General features: G+C 51.3%; 1 protein-coding gene across 13 annotated transcripts in view; it reads right to left on the reverse strand.

Annotated features, from left to right (window-relative positions):
* Mical3 (microtubule associated monooxygenase, calponin and LIM domain containing 3) overlaps nucleotides 1-18630 on the reverse strand; it is a 182968-nt gene that overhangs the window by 35231 nt on the left and 129107 nt on the right. For 5 of the 13 annotated variants that reach the window (XM_041640910.1, XM_041640884.1, XM_041640902.1 and 2 more), the window contains 5 exons: nucleotides 10516-10711; nucleotides 5129-5367; nucleotides 3570-3659; nucleotides 1664-1801; nucleotides 415-477 (listed from right to left, as the gene is read on the reverse strand). In XM_041640910.1, the coding sequence (XP_041496844.1) occupies nucleotides 415-477; nucleotides 1664-1801; nucleotides 3570-3659; nucleotides 5129-5367; nucleotides 10516-10711 (726 nt within the window). The remainder of the gene's footprint in view (nucleotides 1-414; nucleotides 478-1663; nucleotides 1802-3569; nucleotides 3660-5128; nucleotides 5368-10515; nucleotides 10712-18630) is intronic. The other 8 variants (XM_041640924.1, XM_041640917.1, XM_041640938.1 and 5 more) reach the window with 6 other exon arrangements.

The following is an 18630-nucleotide window of genomic DNA, read 5'->3' on the forward strand; positions in this document are numbered from 1 at the left end:
ACTAGGGAGGCAGAGGAAGATGGATCTCTGTGAGTTCGAGGCCAGCCTGGTCTACAAAGGAAGTTCCAGGACAGCTAGGGCCGTGGCACAGAGAAACCCTGTCTCGAAAAACAAAACAAAACAAAAGCTTCCTTTCACTTTGGCCTTCATATCCAACAGCTAACGGTAACTCTTAAAAGCGAGGCTCCGCCCTATCTCCACTGCTGGTCTCCAGCCTGCCTGGGATGAGGATGCACTTCTGGTCCATGCAGATGGGCTGTCTGACTAGGCATGCACGAGCCCCGCCCACTGGCTCTGCCCTCGCATGCAGCAGCGACAAGAGCTGAGTCCTAGAGTTAAGATATGCCAGCGGAGCCGCCTAGAGAAAGAGGTTATGATGAACGGGGTGCGGGGGGTCACATATCACCAGACTACCTCCGGAGACAGTCTCCAGCCAGGCCTGGACTGCTGCGCGGCGTACGGAGGGAAGGCCGGTCACTGAATTTAAAAGAGAGTATAAATGCAGAGTTAAACACTGGTAAGTTCTCAGCAGAGAGAGCTGGAGTCAGTCCTAAAATTCAAAACAGAGGATGAGGAACCAAGACATCGTAAGACAGGGCCACCCGGCACTGAGCAGCATGTGTGTGTGTGTGTCGATGCTAGCCTGTGACAGGTATTTGGGACAAGGAGAGAAGGCAGCTCTGACCAGGACTGCTGAGTTGTCTTTGTCTCCGTCTTGTGGTTCATCTTGGTGTCCTAGAGAACAAAAACATCACACGAAGGCCTAATGTTCCTGCGGACTGGAAATGATCTTCTACAGACTCAGAGTTTTACAGGACAGGCAGCCCTGGGTGGCACCACTTGGCGCCGCCGCCAAGGGTCCCTACATGGAAGACAGACAGTCAAAGAGAATGACATATAGCCACAGCACATCTAGATGGGTTCTGTTTCCTTTTTTACTGCTATTCCTTAGAAGAAGCCAAAAGATGGACATGGTGGTACCAGTTCTGGAGGCTGAGGCAGGAGGATCTTGAATTCAAGGCCAGCCTGGCTAGCTTAGTGAGACTGCCTTAAAAAAAATAAGAAAAAGAAAAAAGACAGAAAGAAGGGGGTAGGGGGTGGAGAGCATGGTGGTGCTCAGCTTTAATCCCACTACTTAGAAGGCAGAAAAGGGTGGATCCTTGCGAATCTAAAGCCAGCCTGGTTTACACAGCAAGTTCCAGGCCAGCCAGGGGTACACAGTAAGACCCTGTTCAAACCATCAAACAAGGAAGAAGCCATAATAAAATATACTTTCACCTTAGTGGGAAACAGACCGTGTCACGTCAAACCTGGAGTTGACAATGACACCAGGACACCAGAGGCCCCTGGGGTGCCCCTCTCCTTACTTTCGCTTCTAAATAGGCTCCCTTCTCTGGTCCTGCCATGCACTCTGCTGACACACTCGCCCTGCTGAGAGACGCAGGAGACAGCAAGTTCTAGGGTCTTCTGAGCCAGGCCCACTTTCCTACTCTGCATGAGCAGAGACAGAGTTGGCTACCTCCTAACGCACAGAGAACTTTATATATCGTTGAATGAGAGTCAAGGACAGGGGTCCCCCAGCAGACGGGGCCTCTGCATGTGCGGGAGGGTCTGGGAATGGGTGCTTAGGATGCACACTGGGCTATGGGCTCAAAGCAGTTACCTCTAGAAGTGGAGGACTCGGAGGTCGGGAGCATCCTCTCCTCCGCCTCCCTCTCATGGATGTGTGTCCAGTGCACATCGGCCTGGATCGCCAAGGGATCTGCTGCGGTAAGGATCTGCTGCAGCCTGCTGCTCCCGGCTAGGGCGCCAGGTCCCCAGGAAAGAGGGCACAGGGGGGACAGAAGGGAAAGGCAACAGGGACAGGAGGGAGAGGACGAGACACCACAGGAAGGAAACAAAGAATTACAGTGTTTGCCGGGACTAGTTTGAGTCAGAAAGAGGTAAAAATCAAGAATGCCTGTGCACAAACACACACACACAAGCACGTGCGTGCACACACACAGGGGCACACGCTCACACTTTCTAGTCATTGGTTTCATTTTTCATTTAGTCATTTTGAGCTTCACATCACTTCTGAGTTTAGTGAGGATCCACACACTCCACCTCCAAATGCAGAAGGAATTTTTCCTTTCCATAATAAAACGAATCCGAGGCCCACAATGCCCAGGGTGGGACAGGACCGAAGACCCTCACTGTGGAGGACCATCACTGCAGGGGCCCAAGGACCTGGCCTTTAGCTGGCACATCTGTCTATCCCAGGTGGCTGAGGACGGTGCCACTCTGCCAGGAGCCAGCCAACTCACCGGGACTTTAGTTCTCACCCTCTGCAGTAAAGCAGATGCCCGAGAGGACACGCCCTCTGGCCAGAGACCACATGGCCATGTGCTGGCGCTGTGGCGGGGGCACTGACAGGGGGCAGGCGGTCAGCATTTGAGGGTGGGGACGGCAGCTAGGGATGAAGCAGAGATCTGTCCTGTGTGTCCTGTGAAGTCCTGAACTCCAGCATTCAGGCAGGAGTGAGGCCACTACCCCGCCCTACTGTGGGGGAAGCCCCTCCTTTCTTACAAACTCCACCCGAAGCCCTTCTGGCCCCTCTGGGCACAGATCTGCCTCTCCGCTCACTCCTCACTCGCCAGGGCTCCCGCATATGCTCTTACTGGCAGTGCCCGTGGAGAGTGCACATGCAGCCCCTGCCCCGCAGGACCTCTCATTAGTGTTTGGATCATGCCACACAGCAGGGTTAAGATAAAGGGACAGCCAGTAACTAAGGAGCGCGGGGGTGGGCGCTGAGGAGGGGAGGACAAGCTAGTCAGGCAGTAAGAGCAGGTGCCACTAATCTGAAGGACGCTGGGGCTTCTGCCAGAAGCCAGTTTCCACCTGTGAGTATATGCTCCCCCACCCCGACACCCCTAATTGGATACCGCCTGTCACCACCGCGACAGCTCCGTAACGAAGTCGCGAAGGTGTGACTCTTACTGGTCTCTAGAGACTCAGCCCACCCCAACGACAGTCTGCCCAGATGGTGCTGGCAAGGGCTGAATCATGGCAAATTCACCAACAGCTCGGTTGTGTCAGGACCAGGGAGGGTGAGACACAGAGAAAAAGTTTGGTCCTTTCTTTGGCTTCTAAGCAACAGGGAAGAGTTACGCCTTTTCTCTGAGCACGGTTCTGCCTTCTGCCAGCATATGCGGCCCTGTGTTGTGTGTGTTTTGTGTGTTGTGTGTGGTGGGGTGGGGGTGGGGAGGCATCAGTAGCGCGGAGATCCTGGGGTGAGACTGAAGAGCAATGGTTGGGCAACAAGGTTTTACGGATAATGGGAACTCAGAGCAAAAGCTCCAGGGATTGCTGGTGGGGCCCCATTCCATAAACACTGTTGCTGGGAATCTGTTGATTCACGCGCTATCCTGTGCAGGCTGCGTCAGCAAAGGTGCCCAGCTGGGTATGCTCAAAGCCTCTGCGAGCAGCTTTCTAAAATGACCTTTCCATGTGGGACCTGCTCTTGGAGGCACATTTTAGATGGCTGCACGGGAGCTGGGGTAGAGATGGGCAGGGGGCAAAGCGGGTACCTTCACGTGTACCCCTTTCTTCTTCCTTTGAGAGATGCTGGAGCCACTGGCCTTGCAGGAGTTCTCTGTCCCAGGGGCAATACTCCCCTTCTACAGCAGGGGGAGCCAGACACCCACAGACAGCACCAAGAATCCCACAGGGGGACAAGTGGAGGAGGGAATGGAGGGAGGAAAGAAAACAGAGAGCAGAGTTATCTATCCTAGCTGCTTGTGAGAGTGTCCTGCCCCCTGACCACACAGGCATCCAGGTGTGCTGTCCCAAAGAGGCAAGGCAAGCCGGGGACAAAGAAACATCCAAGGGCTGGGCTGAACAAACTGTGAACTTCCCAGCCTGGAAAGTATAGTCTTCACAAAAGAAAGGCGGGCCAATTTTCCCAGAGTGGTGTGGGGGCTAAAAGTAGGTAGTCATCGTCACATACAGATAATGGCATCTCAAGTGATTCAAACGGAGTGTCTTTCCCTGTGGCAGCTGTGAAGGGGATGCGCTCACTCTGATGAGCATGAGCTCACGGAAACTCTGGGCCGGCATGGTGAGGCAGACATGACGGCACAGAACTTCCATGCTCTGGCTAGTCCAGTCTCTTTCTGGCACATTCCTCCTTCATGTCTCATGAAATTGAGTGAGTCTGCCTAGATTCCACTCTGGCCTTCAGAGGAGTAGGTGCGGGAGGAAGAGAGATGATGCTTTCTAGGGAAGATGCCTGAGCATCACCAAGTGTACTGATTCTGAGCCCACCAGGATGGTCCTGGCCAGGGAGCGCAGAATCCTAGGACAAGCAGGGCCAACTAGGAGGTGACATTGCCACCGAGAGCTGATTAATTCTCTGTCAGGAATAACTCGGAAGCATGGCTGGAAGAACACGTGCTTGTCCCTCCCTTTGGCTCTGCGTCCCCAGGGAAGTGAGCATGGCTCTCCTTGGGGAGTCTACCAGTCCTGGTTCCTTCCTAACCATCCACAGGCCTTCTGCAGCCAGGGAAAGAGAGACGGTATCAACACAGCCAAGTCCCTTATGTCTTAAGGTCACAGCCAGACAGGGGATGAACAGAAACATCTCAAGTCCAATGCAAGAGGAGCCTGAGAAGCAACTGGAATGGCTGGAGACTCAAAACCTGAACACATGCTTCAGGCCCCAAAGGTTACTGACTATGTGGCTGGGGCGGGTCTAGTGAGCACCCAAGACAGCAGCACCCGCTATCCAGCACCCTGGGCGACTCCTCACAGGAGTCTTTGTCTTACTCAAATAATGTTCTCTACATGGAACTGAAGGGGGATTAGAGAGACAAAAAGTGAAAAATGGAAGCAATCTAACTTGGACACAGTCCTCAGATGAAGATGAGCCTGCCTGCCTTCCACTTCCAACTAAAAATACGAATGTAGACAAGGGACAGATTTCTCAGTTTGCCAGACATTGCAACCTACCCAAGGTCTGGAAAGAGTGAGGGCCAGAAAACCCCAGGTCCTGGGGCGGCATCCATGACACCTCTTACACTCACACCAGAAACACAGGCGAAGGGGTGGGAGGTGGGATGGGGTCAGGACTAGAGGAGGCGTTCCTGACCTTCACTTGACTCCTCCTCTTCCTCTTCATCATATTCTTCTTCCTCCTCCTCTTCCTCCTCCTCCTCTTCCTCAGGCTCGTAGTTCTTGGAGGCCTCCAGCTCCTCTTCACTCCTCCCCTTCAGAAGGGCATGAATCCTTACTGCCTCCTTCCAGGGAACCCCGCCCAGGTCAGAGGTGGGGAGCTGGTCGTCTTCGTCATCCTCCTCTTCCTCCTCCTCCATCTCTGACTCGGAACTGCTGAGAGGAAGAAACCACAGCCTGAGTGAAGGAATGACAGCATCGTGGAGAAGGAAGGCCCAAAGCCACCGTCACGGTAGCAGTTCCCAACAAGGCAAGGGCAGGAAGCAGGCCAGACTTGGTACCCTGCCCCAGCCAGGGAAGGGACAGCGAGGAATGCACTAACAGGGGCAGGACGACAGACACATATGTGCAACACCGATGCAGACCCACCCAAGGGGAAACATGGCCTGTGGGGCACAGCGGCTACTCAGGCACACCAAAAAAAAAAAAAAAAAAAAAATGGGGAGAAGATCCTTGCTTGCCATTGTTCGGCTGGAGGAACTCAATTAGACTACGCAGATTGGTTGGAAGATTACAGTGAAAGGTGGGTGGAGATGGGGAAGAAGCCCCAAGAGGCTGAACTGGCAGGCGGAAGTCAGTGTGTGTGTTGGGGGGCGCTGAGGATCCACTCTCTGCGTTCACCGTGAAGTGAAGTGCAGTAAAGGACCCAGCACAGGCTCAGCAGGGACCCTATAAAAAGCCCCGCCTCCTGGGGTCACCCTCAGTCTTCTCATCTGTCCCCTTCACAGCACAAGGCCAGCGCAGCCCGGGATGAGAGTGGTACTATGTTCACCAACTCTGCCAGGACAAAACCCTGACCTCTGCTCTCCTTTGGGCCCTGCTAAGGTAGGCAGTACGACATGCAGGATGCATGGCATGTGGCTTTGTTGGAGAAGTTTCTGATTGGTTTCTGAGTTGGGACACTTGGTCCTCTGTCAGAAGTAGGCATTGGACCATGCCGGAGGGGAAAAAAAATCTGTCTTTAGGACAAAGCACAGGGCTGAGTTCTGGGCCCAAGCTCCACAGGCATGAGGAGTGGGGGGCTGCTCAGCTTCCTGGGAAGGTGGTTTAGCTCCTCACAGCCCCTCCATACACGTGAGTCAAAGCACACACTGAAATGCAGGCAATGGCACTTATTTCGAGAGCTCTGTCTGATGTTGGGGGGATCTAGGGTGACCTCTGGCCACACTTTTTATTACTGGGGAAAGAGGAGCTTTAGGTTGCCCTGAAGACTAGATTAACTGCATGGACTATCAAAAATTACTATGTACATAATGGAGTCCCAATAAAAACTCCAAGGTCCAGGTCTGAGCAAATGTGACATCACACATGGAAACCAGGACAGGAATGCTGGCCCCACTCCACAGGATCAGGACAATGGGAGTTCTGAGTCTGGTAGTTTCCTGGACTCTCCCATGAGAAAGTCTTTCCATGGCGGAGCCTAAACATCAGCATCTTTCCCCCACTATAACAGGCCCTAGTCATGAGCATGACAGCTTCCAGAAAGTTCTGCGTGCCTCTCAAGCAGCTGAGCTCCATGGCACTTCTGGAAAACTGTACTTGTGAGCTGGGTCAGAAATGAGGATACATCCCCTCTTGTCTGCAGCTAATGTCTCACAGGGACACAATGACATCTCTGTCACAGGCTGGGTACAACCCTTCACTCTGCCTCTGTCCCACCAAGTCAGTCATTAATGGCCCCTCCTCCCATTGTAAGAGGGCCCTGCCAAGAGCATGACAGCTTCCAGAAAGTTCTGCATCTCTCTCAAGTAGCTGGGCTTTATGAAGCTGTGGTGCTCAGCTGGTAGACCACGTGATGCTGGCCTCACAGGTACGTGGTGAAGGCCAGGGGTCTTAGACGAACACCATTCTGACACTGCTTGTTCACCTCCACAACCAATCACTCATTCGTTCATGAATTCCCCCCACCCCCAAGACAGGGCCCCATTATGTAGCCCAGGCTGGCCTAAATCCTCAGTCCTCTTGAGGGATGGAGTTAGAGGTCTGTACAGCCATATACTGCTGAAAGACCATTCTGAAACCCGCTCTGCCTCAGCCAATGGGCACACTTGCTCAGCTAAGGTAGACTGAGTCTCCCTGCACCATACTCTCTGAGTACTGGGGATGGCACAGGCGACCCAGGAAAGCCCACACATATATATCAGAAGGTGTGTGTTGGGGGGTGTGTGTGGTGTGGCAGAGATCTGGGAGGAGGTGGTTTAAAGTGTAAACATCTGGCCAGATGTGGTGCCTGCTTGTAATGCCAGAACCTGGAAGGCAGAGATGAGGTTCACTGCATGTTCCAGGCCAGCCTGGTTTCCACAAGTTCCAGGCTGGCGGGGCTATAGAGTAGGCCCATGACTCAAACAAACAAACAAATGAACAAACCACAGGAGAAGAGGAACAGAAAGGATGGCAACAGTGGCCCCGAGTTCTGAGCATTTCCCACCATGTTTATTGCCTCAGGCCTCTCCACTTAATGTGTTTCCACCAGTTCATTCTCCTGTTAATGACATGTGCTATGAGTGACGCTCACTGCTGCTCAATCTGAAGGACACGGGGACTTTCCGTGTCCTTAAACTTGTCATCTTAAACTTTCCATCCCTCCAGCATGGCTCAGTGTGCCCAGTGGCTTGTCTGGACAGGCCAGGAGGGACCTCACCCGTGTCGTGTTATTAGGATGGCTGTACTGGGCATAATTCGGGTGACGAATACATCTCTCTGTGGTGATGACAATGGCGCCCCACGATGGCTATCAGTGCTACTCTAGCTAGTTTTACGACAGCTTAGGGGTTGTAAGCATGTGACAACGGGAGCAGAAAGGCCAGCCCCCACTTTCCTCTCCCAGCAAGAGGCATAAGCATTTGCTGAGGCATTTCTGTTTGCTCCGGCAAAGCAGCCTCCCTTGCAGGGAGGACAGAGAGAACCCGCAGGAGCCAGAAGAAGCTTCTTTCCCGCTACCTCTATCACAAAACCTTAGGGCCAATGTGAGGGCTGCCCAGCTCTTACATCACACCAGAGTCAAGGCGTAAATCCAGGCCCTCATGTATGTCTGGCAAGCTACACCCTCACTCAGCCTCAAGGCTCACTTTAGATCCTCCAGTTGACCTCAGGTCCTAAGCTATTGAGGCCGGAGGGCAGGATCCCATAGCAGTGTGTACGTCGTTAGACTACAGTAATGGACACATTTTAGGTGAGGAGGATCCATACAGTAGCAAAAATAACTTTCTTCCTTCTAACGAAGGGATAAAGTCTCCTAAGAGAGATGGGGACCAGGACGACTAATCATCATCTCCTCAGCTGGCCTGGAACATGGGTGGGAGGCTGAAGTAGGGGTGTAACAGGTTCAAGGCCAGCCTAGGCACCTGAGTGAGACCCCATCTCAAAATAAGATTTTAAAAAAAGAGGACTGGATGTATAATTCAGTAGAGCTCTTGCCTAGCATGCATGAGCTGTGGGTTCAATCCCTGAAGCACAGGGCACTTCACTCGTCTGATTCCTTCATTTTCAGGCACTCCCCCCCCCCCCCCCATGCACTGCCTCAGTCACGTGAACCCACCCTTCTCCCAGAACTTGACAGTGATTCAGTACCAGCAGCTGTCAGGGTGGTAGTCCCAAGAATTTGGTCCAGACACACGGCTCTGAGAAGGATATCATGGAGTTGGATGTCAAGCTCCCTAGGGTCCCCTCTCTCCCTCCTTTCTCTTTCATTTTTCGGGGCCTCATGTAGTGCAGGCTGACTTCACGTATTTATGGAGCAAGGATGACCTTGAACTTTTCCATCCTTCTGCCTCTACCGCTCAAGTACCGGGATTACGGGATTACGGGAGCACAAAACCATATGCAGTGCTGGAGATTAAATTCAGGGCTCTGCATATGTTAGGCAAGCACTCCACCAACCGAACTACTTCCTCAGCTCCTTCCTATTGCGATAGGAAGGAAACAGAATCAAATGGCTTTGACTCTCAGGTTAAGCTGCTAGTCAGTGACTCCAGTCTGCTCTGACCCTGACAATACTCTGTTGATATGCAGGGACTTAAAAAGGCACACACTGTTCTCTACATTCAGCCCTGGAAATCGCACATGCGTGTCAGTCAGGGCTGGCATTCCTTGCTGCCTCTGTTGGAAAAGGGGCAGAGGGGGCTCCTGTTTATTCATAGCCTGCTTTTCTTCTTGCTCCTCTGCTGGTGCCGTCAACTTTGGGGAGTCCTCTGAAACTCTGTCCCATTTGCAGGAGTTACCTGTTTGTTCCAGGGGTGCACTGGCTGACTGATGCGGGATTCCCCTTTGTATGCTGTGAATACCATTGGTTAATAAAGAAACTGTCTTGGCTTATGATAGGGTAAGGAGTAGAGCCAGGCGGGGAAAACTAAACTGAATGCTGGGAGAAGGAAGGCAGAGTTGAGAGACACCATGGAGCTGCCAGAGGAGAAAGACACAAGCCGCCAGCTGGAACCTTGCTGGTAGGGCACAAGCCTCATGGTAAAATATAAAATAATAGAAATGGGTTAATTTAATATGTAAGAGCTTGCTAGGATTATGCTATAGTGATTGGTGAATTAATTAATATGGTTTCTTTGTGATTATTTAGGGACTGAGCAGCCGGGAACAAATAAGTGCCCTCTTACAACAGCTGACTTCATTTTTTGTTTTTTTTTCAAATTTTTTTTTTTTAGATTTATCAGTTTCTTATGTTTATGAGCATTTTGTATGTCTGTGCACTACATGCATGCCTGGTGACTTCAGAGATCAGAAGAGGACATCAGATCTCCTGGAGCTGGAATTACAGAAGGCTGCGAGCCCCCATGTGGGTGCTGGGAATCGAACTTGGGTCCTCTGCAAGAGCAACAAGTGCTCTTAACCATGTAGTCATCTCTCCAACATCTGAGTATTCTTGAGAGGTAGTGGAGAGCAGGCAGTAAGGACCCAGGGCCTGGACTTAGAAGTCTGAGTTGGAATTTCAGGTCCTGTGCTAGTTACCACCAGTTCCTCCCCTACAAGAGGACAAAACACACGGCCCATATCTATTCCTAGGATTCTCATGAACACATACACGGTCAGGAGCACACAGAGGAAACTACAAACGTTTAAACATGCTAAGGACTGTTTTAAACATGGTATTCCTATCTGTCCTTAACTTTCACACTGACTTGAGGAAGACACTAGTCGTATGTTATAGATGAGGAAACTGAGGGACTTGCCTGCTTCACAGCTGAGAAGGAGAAGAACCAAGATAGCAACCCAATTAAATGGGTTCAAATTCCCTTGCTCATCAAGTTCTTTTGCTGTCAGCTGAATCCGGGGACCCAGTAGCCAGACACTAACCTGCTGGCCACATCCTCTTCGGTGCCCTTGTCTAATACGCTGCTCAGGTTATGCTCGGCCTGCGTCTCCTCAGGCACCTCCTCCAGCTCCTCCACCTGCCTCACAGACCGACGGTAGTTCTCCAGCTCGATCCTCTCAGGGGTGCCCCTCAGCCTCTTGGCGATGCTGGGCTCCTCCAGGCCATTCATGCTGGAACCTGTGGGGAAAGCAAACATGCAAGCTCTGAGAAGGAAGGGCAGAGCGAAACTCCAGCAGTGGATGACGGGAGCTGGTGCTGGAAGAGAGGGACTGTTGACCACTGGGACACTCATAACTCATTTCTCGGGAAAAGATACACAATCTTTCTGGAAGTCAGAACATGGGCGACTGAAAGCTGGAAGGGTTGTGGATTGGTTGGAGGCAGGAAATGATGATGGTAGGCGTGGCAATGCTTCCCTAAGTAGGAGACACAGAGACCGTCACACAGCCTCATCTGCTCCCGGTCAAGCCAAGATGGAAAGATACCATCTAACAGGTGATGGTAACGGGGTTGGGCGGTGAGGGTCTGTGCAGGGCCTTCAGGTGGGTCTCTCATCACCAGGGACTAAGAGAGTCACAGAGAGGGTGTCGTCCTTCTGGTGGCTCGCACCAAGATGGGCTGGCAGTACCCTGCAAAGGCGTCTTGCAGGCCTGCAGATTGCATAGCATCTGCCTTGTCCTGTCGCCATACATCTGAGAAATACTTGGTAGATCAAAGCAAGCCACAGAGGTGGTGCTGAGCCCTCTGCAGAGCTGCTCAGTGGAGAACGGAGTCGGGCTTGGCAGTGGGGGGGCGGGTGCACCCATTCCCCACGCGGGCACACAAGCACACGTTTCCTGTAAACAGTGATGAGGAGAGACTTAGAAATCGCACAGTGCTCTGCCCCGTCATTCTCTCTGAGCGTCTGTCAATGACCTTCGCTCGTCTGTTAGAATGACGGGGGTCACTGGGAGTTTTTTTTTTTTTTTAATTCTACCATTCCTATAGCATATCTTGCTTTTGAACAATACTATAGATTCGCCGTGTTTCTAAAACTTAAAACATCACATACAAAGCACCCATGTCTCTTCCGTCTCCTTCAAGCCACAGGAGGTGCTCTGGGTCCTGTCTCACCAGCACTCTTTAGCGTCCCAGTTCTGGTCAGAGCCCCTCGTGTACTCTGTAGTGTGCCTGCTGTGTCTTGACACCACACAGGTCCACTCGGGTAAACCCAGCTCTGACCCCGACTCCACCAGTGCCTGGCAGCATTGGAACACGGTCCAAGACTGGAGTTGTCTGAGGAAAAATTTGAATGCTTGTGAGAAAATGCCAGCTAGACAACATGAGGGTCTGAGACCTGTTTCTTCAAGGCAAGGAACTGTGCTTAGAATGTGTTTTCGTGCTCCTCCCAAGTGTGGCTGATGGGGGGGGGGGGGAGTTTACTCCCGATTATTCATTACAGCTGGCCATTGTTATTTCTTTATATGCGTCTATGGAAAAACATGTTTTTCTTGTCCTTGTGATTGCATGTATGCAGCCTGAGCTCACGAGAACTTCCTCATACAAACGGTGTTCTGAATAAAGTTGTCTATTACATGAGACTTTAGTCTGCCTCATTGTTAGGCTCCACCCTCTCAGGTTCCACCATTTCGAGAGTGGTGAACATGGCAGACAGATCTTAGGAAAACTACAGTCTTCCTGAAGTCATACCCTGGCCTGTGGGCAGGATGATGCCTGCCTCCCAGGACTGGTATGGGTGTGACGGTGCCAACTCTGGATCCCAGGCCTATCTATCGGTTATCTTCTTCACCCACAAAGCAGAACTCAGCAAATACAAGTGAAGCCGCATACCCAATGTCCAGCAGCATTCACGCATCCCTGCGGTGTGTACTCACACACGGGAGTTGATGTCCATTTACTCTGGACTGTAAACTCAGTCACCCAACACGGGAAGAAGTGGCAGCCCTGGGCTCATTGCACACACACTTGGGCTTTGAGATACAAAGCGACAGAGAAGAGGTAGGCGCAGGCCAGCAAAGCAGGCAAAGCAGTTTTCACAGCCTCCTGATGACCTGAGTTCAACTCCAGAATACGTGCGGAGGCGGAAGGAGAAGATCAATTCCACAAAGTTGTCCTTTGACCTCGGTATGTGCACTGTGGCAGAAACCTTACATCGTACACACACACAACAACAATAAATGAAGTTGGTTTTTGCTTTTAAAAAGAAAAGACAGAGCCCAGGTGAGAGAGGGTCAGGAATGAGCCACAGGTTCTGACGAGGGGAGGTCCCTGGCTGCCACCGCATTCTAAGCACCAACAGATAACACTGGAGTTTTGCCTGTGATGCCACACCAACCCAACTTGGGAGGCAGGTGTCTTCTCAGGCAGACCTTAAAGAGTTTAGCAGTTCTGGTATCCTGACTAGTTGTACAGGAAATCCTTTGAGGGCTGGCACTTCTGCTGTGTACAGTTTTTTGTTGTTGAGACAAGATCTCGAGCCCAGGCTGGCTTCAAATTCACTATAGCCAAGGACGATTCTCCTGCCTCCCAAGTGCTGGGATTAAAGGCGTTTGCCACCCATACCTGGCTCAATACTGGGAGAATGAATGCAGGGCCTCATGCATGGCGGGCAAGAACGGACCTACAGCCCCAGTCTGTAAGAGTTTTCAACCCTTGCCACAGCACGGGAGGTTTTCTATGAACACAGGAAGTACAGGATTTGGTCAGCGCACCTGCCGCAAGCTCCAGGCTCTTCAACAGCAGCAGCTTCCAAGGTGATGCTCAGTCTGTTGACCCAGGCAAGAGGATGTGGATGGGCTCTGACCGCGCATCCTGGGTTTACCTCTCTACATCCTCTCACCCTCAGATGCATCGTTTTAAATACCCTGCTCCATGTTTCACAGCCTCGAAAGTACAAGTTACGCCCATGGCTGCATGAGTGTGTCTGGGAGCTAAGAGCACAGTCTACAAGAGATGGCCAGGCAGCCAAGCAAGTAGAACCTCCTCATTCTCCAAAGGAAAGCGGCTGCCCAGGCCTCAAGAGGGTCGTGTCCTGGGTATTCAGGGAAGGTCTGCTGAAGGACTGTTAGAGCCAAGCAGCTTTAGGAAACCCACTGCGAGACTGGCATTACAATTCATAAACCAGGTGTCTGAGGTCTGCCGACTCCTCGGTGCCTGGGGTCACACAGCCTGGATGAAATGAGAACTGAACTTCAGGAGGGCAGTGACAACTCAAGTGACCACCATGCTGTCCCTGGACTTGGAACACAAGGAGAAGACACTCGCAAAGTCCGAATCCTCTCTCCCTTTCGAGGCTTCCCTGTACTGTTCCCCTGTGGTTCTCTACATGAGACAATGCCTTACAACAGAGAAGCTGGAGCCTGCCTGGGCTACCTTGTGAGACCCTGCTGCAAACAAAACAAAGCAAGCAAGTAAACAAACAAACTAAAATCAAAGCAGGCTGGAGGGATGTAAAGGGTTGGGACTGCAGCACAGCTGGAAGACAGCTGGCTGAGCATTCATGAGGCCCCAGGGCTCAATCCCAAGCACCACAAAAACCAAGTGTGCTAGCAGACCAGAAATTCAAGGTAATTCTTGGCTGCACAGGGAGCTCAGGCTGGCCTGGGCCAGAGACCCTGCCTCAAAATCAACCAACGAACCCATCCACCCATCCAGCAACAATAAGAGCAGTGCCACCTCTGCCTAGTGCCACTCACTGAGTTCTAGCTCACCAGAGCTTTTCGCGACAAGGGACTACTTAGGCAGGGAATCCCCAGTTCTGGGTCTCCCGGAGGCTCAGTTTTCCCAGAGGGAAGATGACATTCTGAGTATATTGGTAGGTACCCAACCCTCTCAAAATGCCAAAGTAGGGGGTGCACACATCCAGCCTACAACCTTAATGAGCTTCAGTACACACAGTGGGATGAACCAAGGAGATGAGCATCCTTGATTCTTCGTACTGACCAAGGAGCTACCGGACAGACGGACGGTGAAGACGTATGCAAGGAACGAAAAAGTGGAGCGGTGGAGGCCTTTGTGGTGACGGTGACACCGTCACGACCCTAGCGCATCCCCTCCCATGAGCACAGATGAGTTCCTGGGAGAAAGAGCTGTGAGAGACAAGGAGTGAGAATTGCCAGCACCAGTGCAGTCTCAACCCTGGCACTGAAAATGCCTCCAAGCTTGCCAGTCACTTAGGCCGAGGCAGTAGGATTGTGTGGGCCAGGAGTGCCAGTGTAACACATGGAGACTGTCTAAACAAGCAAACAAATGTAAGGCTGGCAGGAGTTGGTCTGAGAAGGTAAGGCATGGCTTGTCCTCGTCAGGAGAGCTTGACCACCTGCCCTTGACATCACATGCTTCTTAAGAGTGGCCACCATGCAGGGACTTTCCAGCTAAAAGTGTAATGAAAGACCTGGAACCAGTTCCAAGGCTGATTCGTCTCTAAGTCGGGACAGGCTGATCTCAGGTCACCAGGAGGCCAATTACAGCCTCATGCATACCAAAAGGAAAGAGCTCCCAGGATTTGGTCGCATCCTAAATAGGAAAAAGGTCCCCGGCCTGACCTGAGGCTCTGTTTTGGAACAGTCACCGCCTGCAGGAGCTCCATACATCATCCCCAAAGCAGCCTTGCTAACAGGACACCCTACGCTCAGCTGACACGAAGGAGCTGCCAGCATCCTCTATTTGTAGCTGTCTGAATCACAGAGTGCGAGGGATGCAGACAGGCTTCAGCGTGGTGTTCCCAGGGCCTCAGCGGCACCTGCTCTCCTGCCCTGCCCCCACCCTGGCCTTCCTGCAGTGCTGGTGGGGGGGGGGGGAGCGGGTTCTAGGCACCTGTGGGTACCACACAAGCCCTCTGGAGGCCTTCTCTTCCTTTGTCCTGAATTCATGTTTGGCTTGTTTCCCCAGTTCCTTTTTCCCTCTAATAAAACTTTACCAATACTCCATTAACAACTACACCTATTTATGGTATGATCTCTCTTTGTTTACATATAAACAAAGTGTAATTTCCACCTTCTCCAACATTTTTTCTGTGTACTGGGGCCTTTTGGACCCCTTTCTTCTAGTTTTTTTTTTTTTTTTTTGGTTTTTCGAGACAGGGTTTCTCTGTGGTTTTGGAGCCTGTCCTGGAACTAGCTCTTGTAGACCAGGCTGACCTCGAACTCACAGAGATCCGCCTACCTTTGCCTCCCCGAGTGCTGGGATTAAAGGCGTGCGCCACCACCGCCGGGCTCTTCTAGTTATTTTTGAATGAGATAACGTGGTGACATCTTGGCTGTGGAACACCTGGCCGTTCCCTCTGGCCTCACGGGTACTGGTGACCTGGTTTGTCTATCCTACCTCTCTCTCCTTCTATCCTTTGGTAACTATTTTATGTTTGGATGGGGTCACCTTTTTTTGCTGGGGAAGCCTGAGTGACACTGAGTTTGATGAGAGGCAGGGACAAGGCACAGGGAATCAAGACAGGTCTCCCTTAGTGTCATCCTGCCCCACCTAAAGTAACATGGCTGCCAGGATCCCTTCACCCAACCACCAACTCTATCCATCTTCATGCTCCCTGCCCCCCATCAGCATCTAGTGCCATAGCCAGCAAACTGGGCCTCAGTGCCAGGGGAACCTGCAATCGGATGGAATACGCTGTCACACAGCTGTTAGGAGGGCTGATGACTCAGAATGTCAGTTGGAGCCACGGTAAGAAGTGGCTCTGTGCCTTGAAATGACCAGACCATCTGCAATATGCTGGTCCAAACAGATTAGTTCGTCTGTGATACACCAGCCTAAAAAGATGGATCCATTTGTGATATTCTGGCCCGAAGAGACTGGTCTGTCTGTGATACACTGGCCTCCTAGGCCTCATTTCTCTTTTCTTTTTTGGGTGCTAAAGATTGAACTCAGAGTTTGGCTAATTGAAAGCATCCCCCTGCCACGGAGACCCACCTCCAACACCCTCTGTTCCTTCTATCAAACATTGCTTGGAGCTCTGGGACTTTTCTTTCAGAACCATGAGCTAGCTGTTCCAGGGCTCTCTGAATGCATCCACACGGTCTGAACTACAAGGTCTCTGAGGGAGATGTTAGGGGTGGGAACTCCAGCAGAAAAAGCTACCTGGCTGACAGCATATTCTAGACTCTGTATCCAGAGTGACATTGGTCAAAGGGACCAGAGAAACTGGAAGCCTGTCCTCACCATGCCTCCATCACTGCAAGGCCTCAGTTATACTTCCTCTCTGCTCTGGTCAGAAGGGATTCCATTTTCAGTCTTTCCCAGGTCCACTAGGAATTGTTCTGCATTCTCTCGTGTTTCCTCATACGCTGGGACTTACATCATGCCATCTGAAGTGTGGTCATTCTCGAAGAGAACCATGGCATGGTCTTACTTAGAACGCAGCCTGGCTCACAGGCTCTGGCCCCTCTGAAACATACACCTGCAGACGGAGCCATGGGTGGTACCAGAGGCTTCTGGTTCCAGCTGTAGGAGGAATCCCTTGAGCTCAGGCATTGGAGACAGTCTGGGTAATACAGGGGTGTGTGTGTGAGTGTGTGTGTGTGGCTCATAGAGGAAGAAACAAAATCAAAACAAAAGATTCCCTATCAAAGCAAAACAGAATCAAAACCCATTAGCAACAAGCTGCAGCTAGGCTCCAGGGACCTGAGTTGGGCTGCTCATATAAAGAATCAACTTGGACATCAGCTCACCCCCTGTCTTGTTTTGAGCTAAAGTTGTCCATGCAGGAGTCCTGCTCAGCTATGTGAAAAACAGAATGAACAGCAGCCCACTGGAAAGCATCGTGGCCGACAGTCCTGAAACCAAAGATGGCGACTCCCCGCCTCAGGACTGCTTCACCATGCAGGTGGCCCATGTTCCTCCGTGCTGCCGGGAGGAGAGGGCTGAAGGCCCCACAGCCTGCAGAGGCCGTCCCCTGGTAATTACGGTGCAGGCAGCCTCCCTTCTCTCATTTCCTCTGCATTCATGTGTCACACCGGGTGCTTGATGAGCCCACACGGATTTTTACTTTTCACAGCTACTTTCTGATCCTAAGAGGACACCAAGACCGCAAACACCCAAGCTACACGTGGAACAGAAACTTCCCAGGCACTGGCCCGGTAAAGTGACACTCGGTGTCTGCACAGCTACCCTCCCAAGGGCAAGGGCTGTTTCTTGGGAGGCAGGTGAAGGGCTAAGTGTTACTGAGTTACCTCCCACGTCAGGCAGGACAAGATGCCATCTACAAAAGCCACTGAACCTTGTAAACCTTGTAAACCTTAACAACAGGTTGAATGTCCCTGTGTTAAGACCAGAAATGTCCCAGATTTAGGGTTCTTTGTCTGTTTTTGCTTTACAGATAATGAATACCTCGGGGATGATAACAAATTTATTTATGACTCATATTTACCTCATCTACATTGCTTAAGGATTCTTTGTGTGATAGCTTAAATAACTTTGTGTGTGATAGTTTCTTGGTATGGATTTTCCACTTGTAATGTTTCTGCTTTGAAGGTTCTAGAATTAGGATCAATATCTGGGTCTCAGGGATGTGAAGACTAAGTGCTCAGTCAGAGTTTCAAAGCTAGCATCTCTCCTCTCATCCAGTGCAGTAGGGATGCTTTGGGGAAGGTGAATCCACGGGAAGCAAGCCCTCCATCACATACCTCAATCCCATCCAAAGATGGATTCTTTTTAAAGCCCCGGCTGCCTTGAACTAACTATGGATCAGGTTGGCCTCCAACTCAAAGAGATCTGCCTACCTCTGCTTCCTGAGTGATGTTATTAATGGAGTATGCCATCATATTCGGCATGGAAGGCTGTTTTAACTACCCCTTTATACATGAACTATTCTTCACTTGGGGTAACTCATTTTGTTTGCTTTGATTTTGCGAGATAAAATCTTGCTATAAATAGCCCAGGCTGACCTCAAACTCTCCATCTCCCTGCCTCAGCCTCCTAAGTGCTGGGATCACAGGCATGAGCCACCGCACTCGATGGAAAAACCGTGGTTTTATTTTTACTTACTTCTCTTTTAGTTGAGATAAGGTCTTACTCTGTATCCCTGGGTGTCCTGGAACTTGCTTTGTCGACCAAACTAACCTCAAAGACACACAGAAATCTACCTGCCT

This window comes from Microtus oregoni, unplaced genomic scaffold, assembly GCF_018167655.1.
Source record: "Microtus oregoni isolate MIOR12 unplaced genomic scaffold, Mior012 000002F_ref0000024, whole genome shotgun sequence".
Lineage (NCBI taxonomy): Eukaryota > Metazoa > Chordata > Mammalia > Rodentia > Cricetidae > Microtus > Microtus oregoni.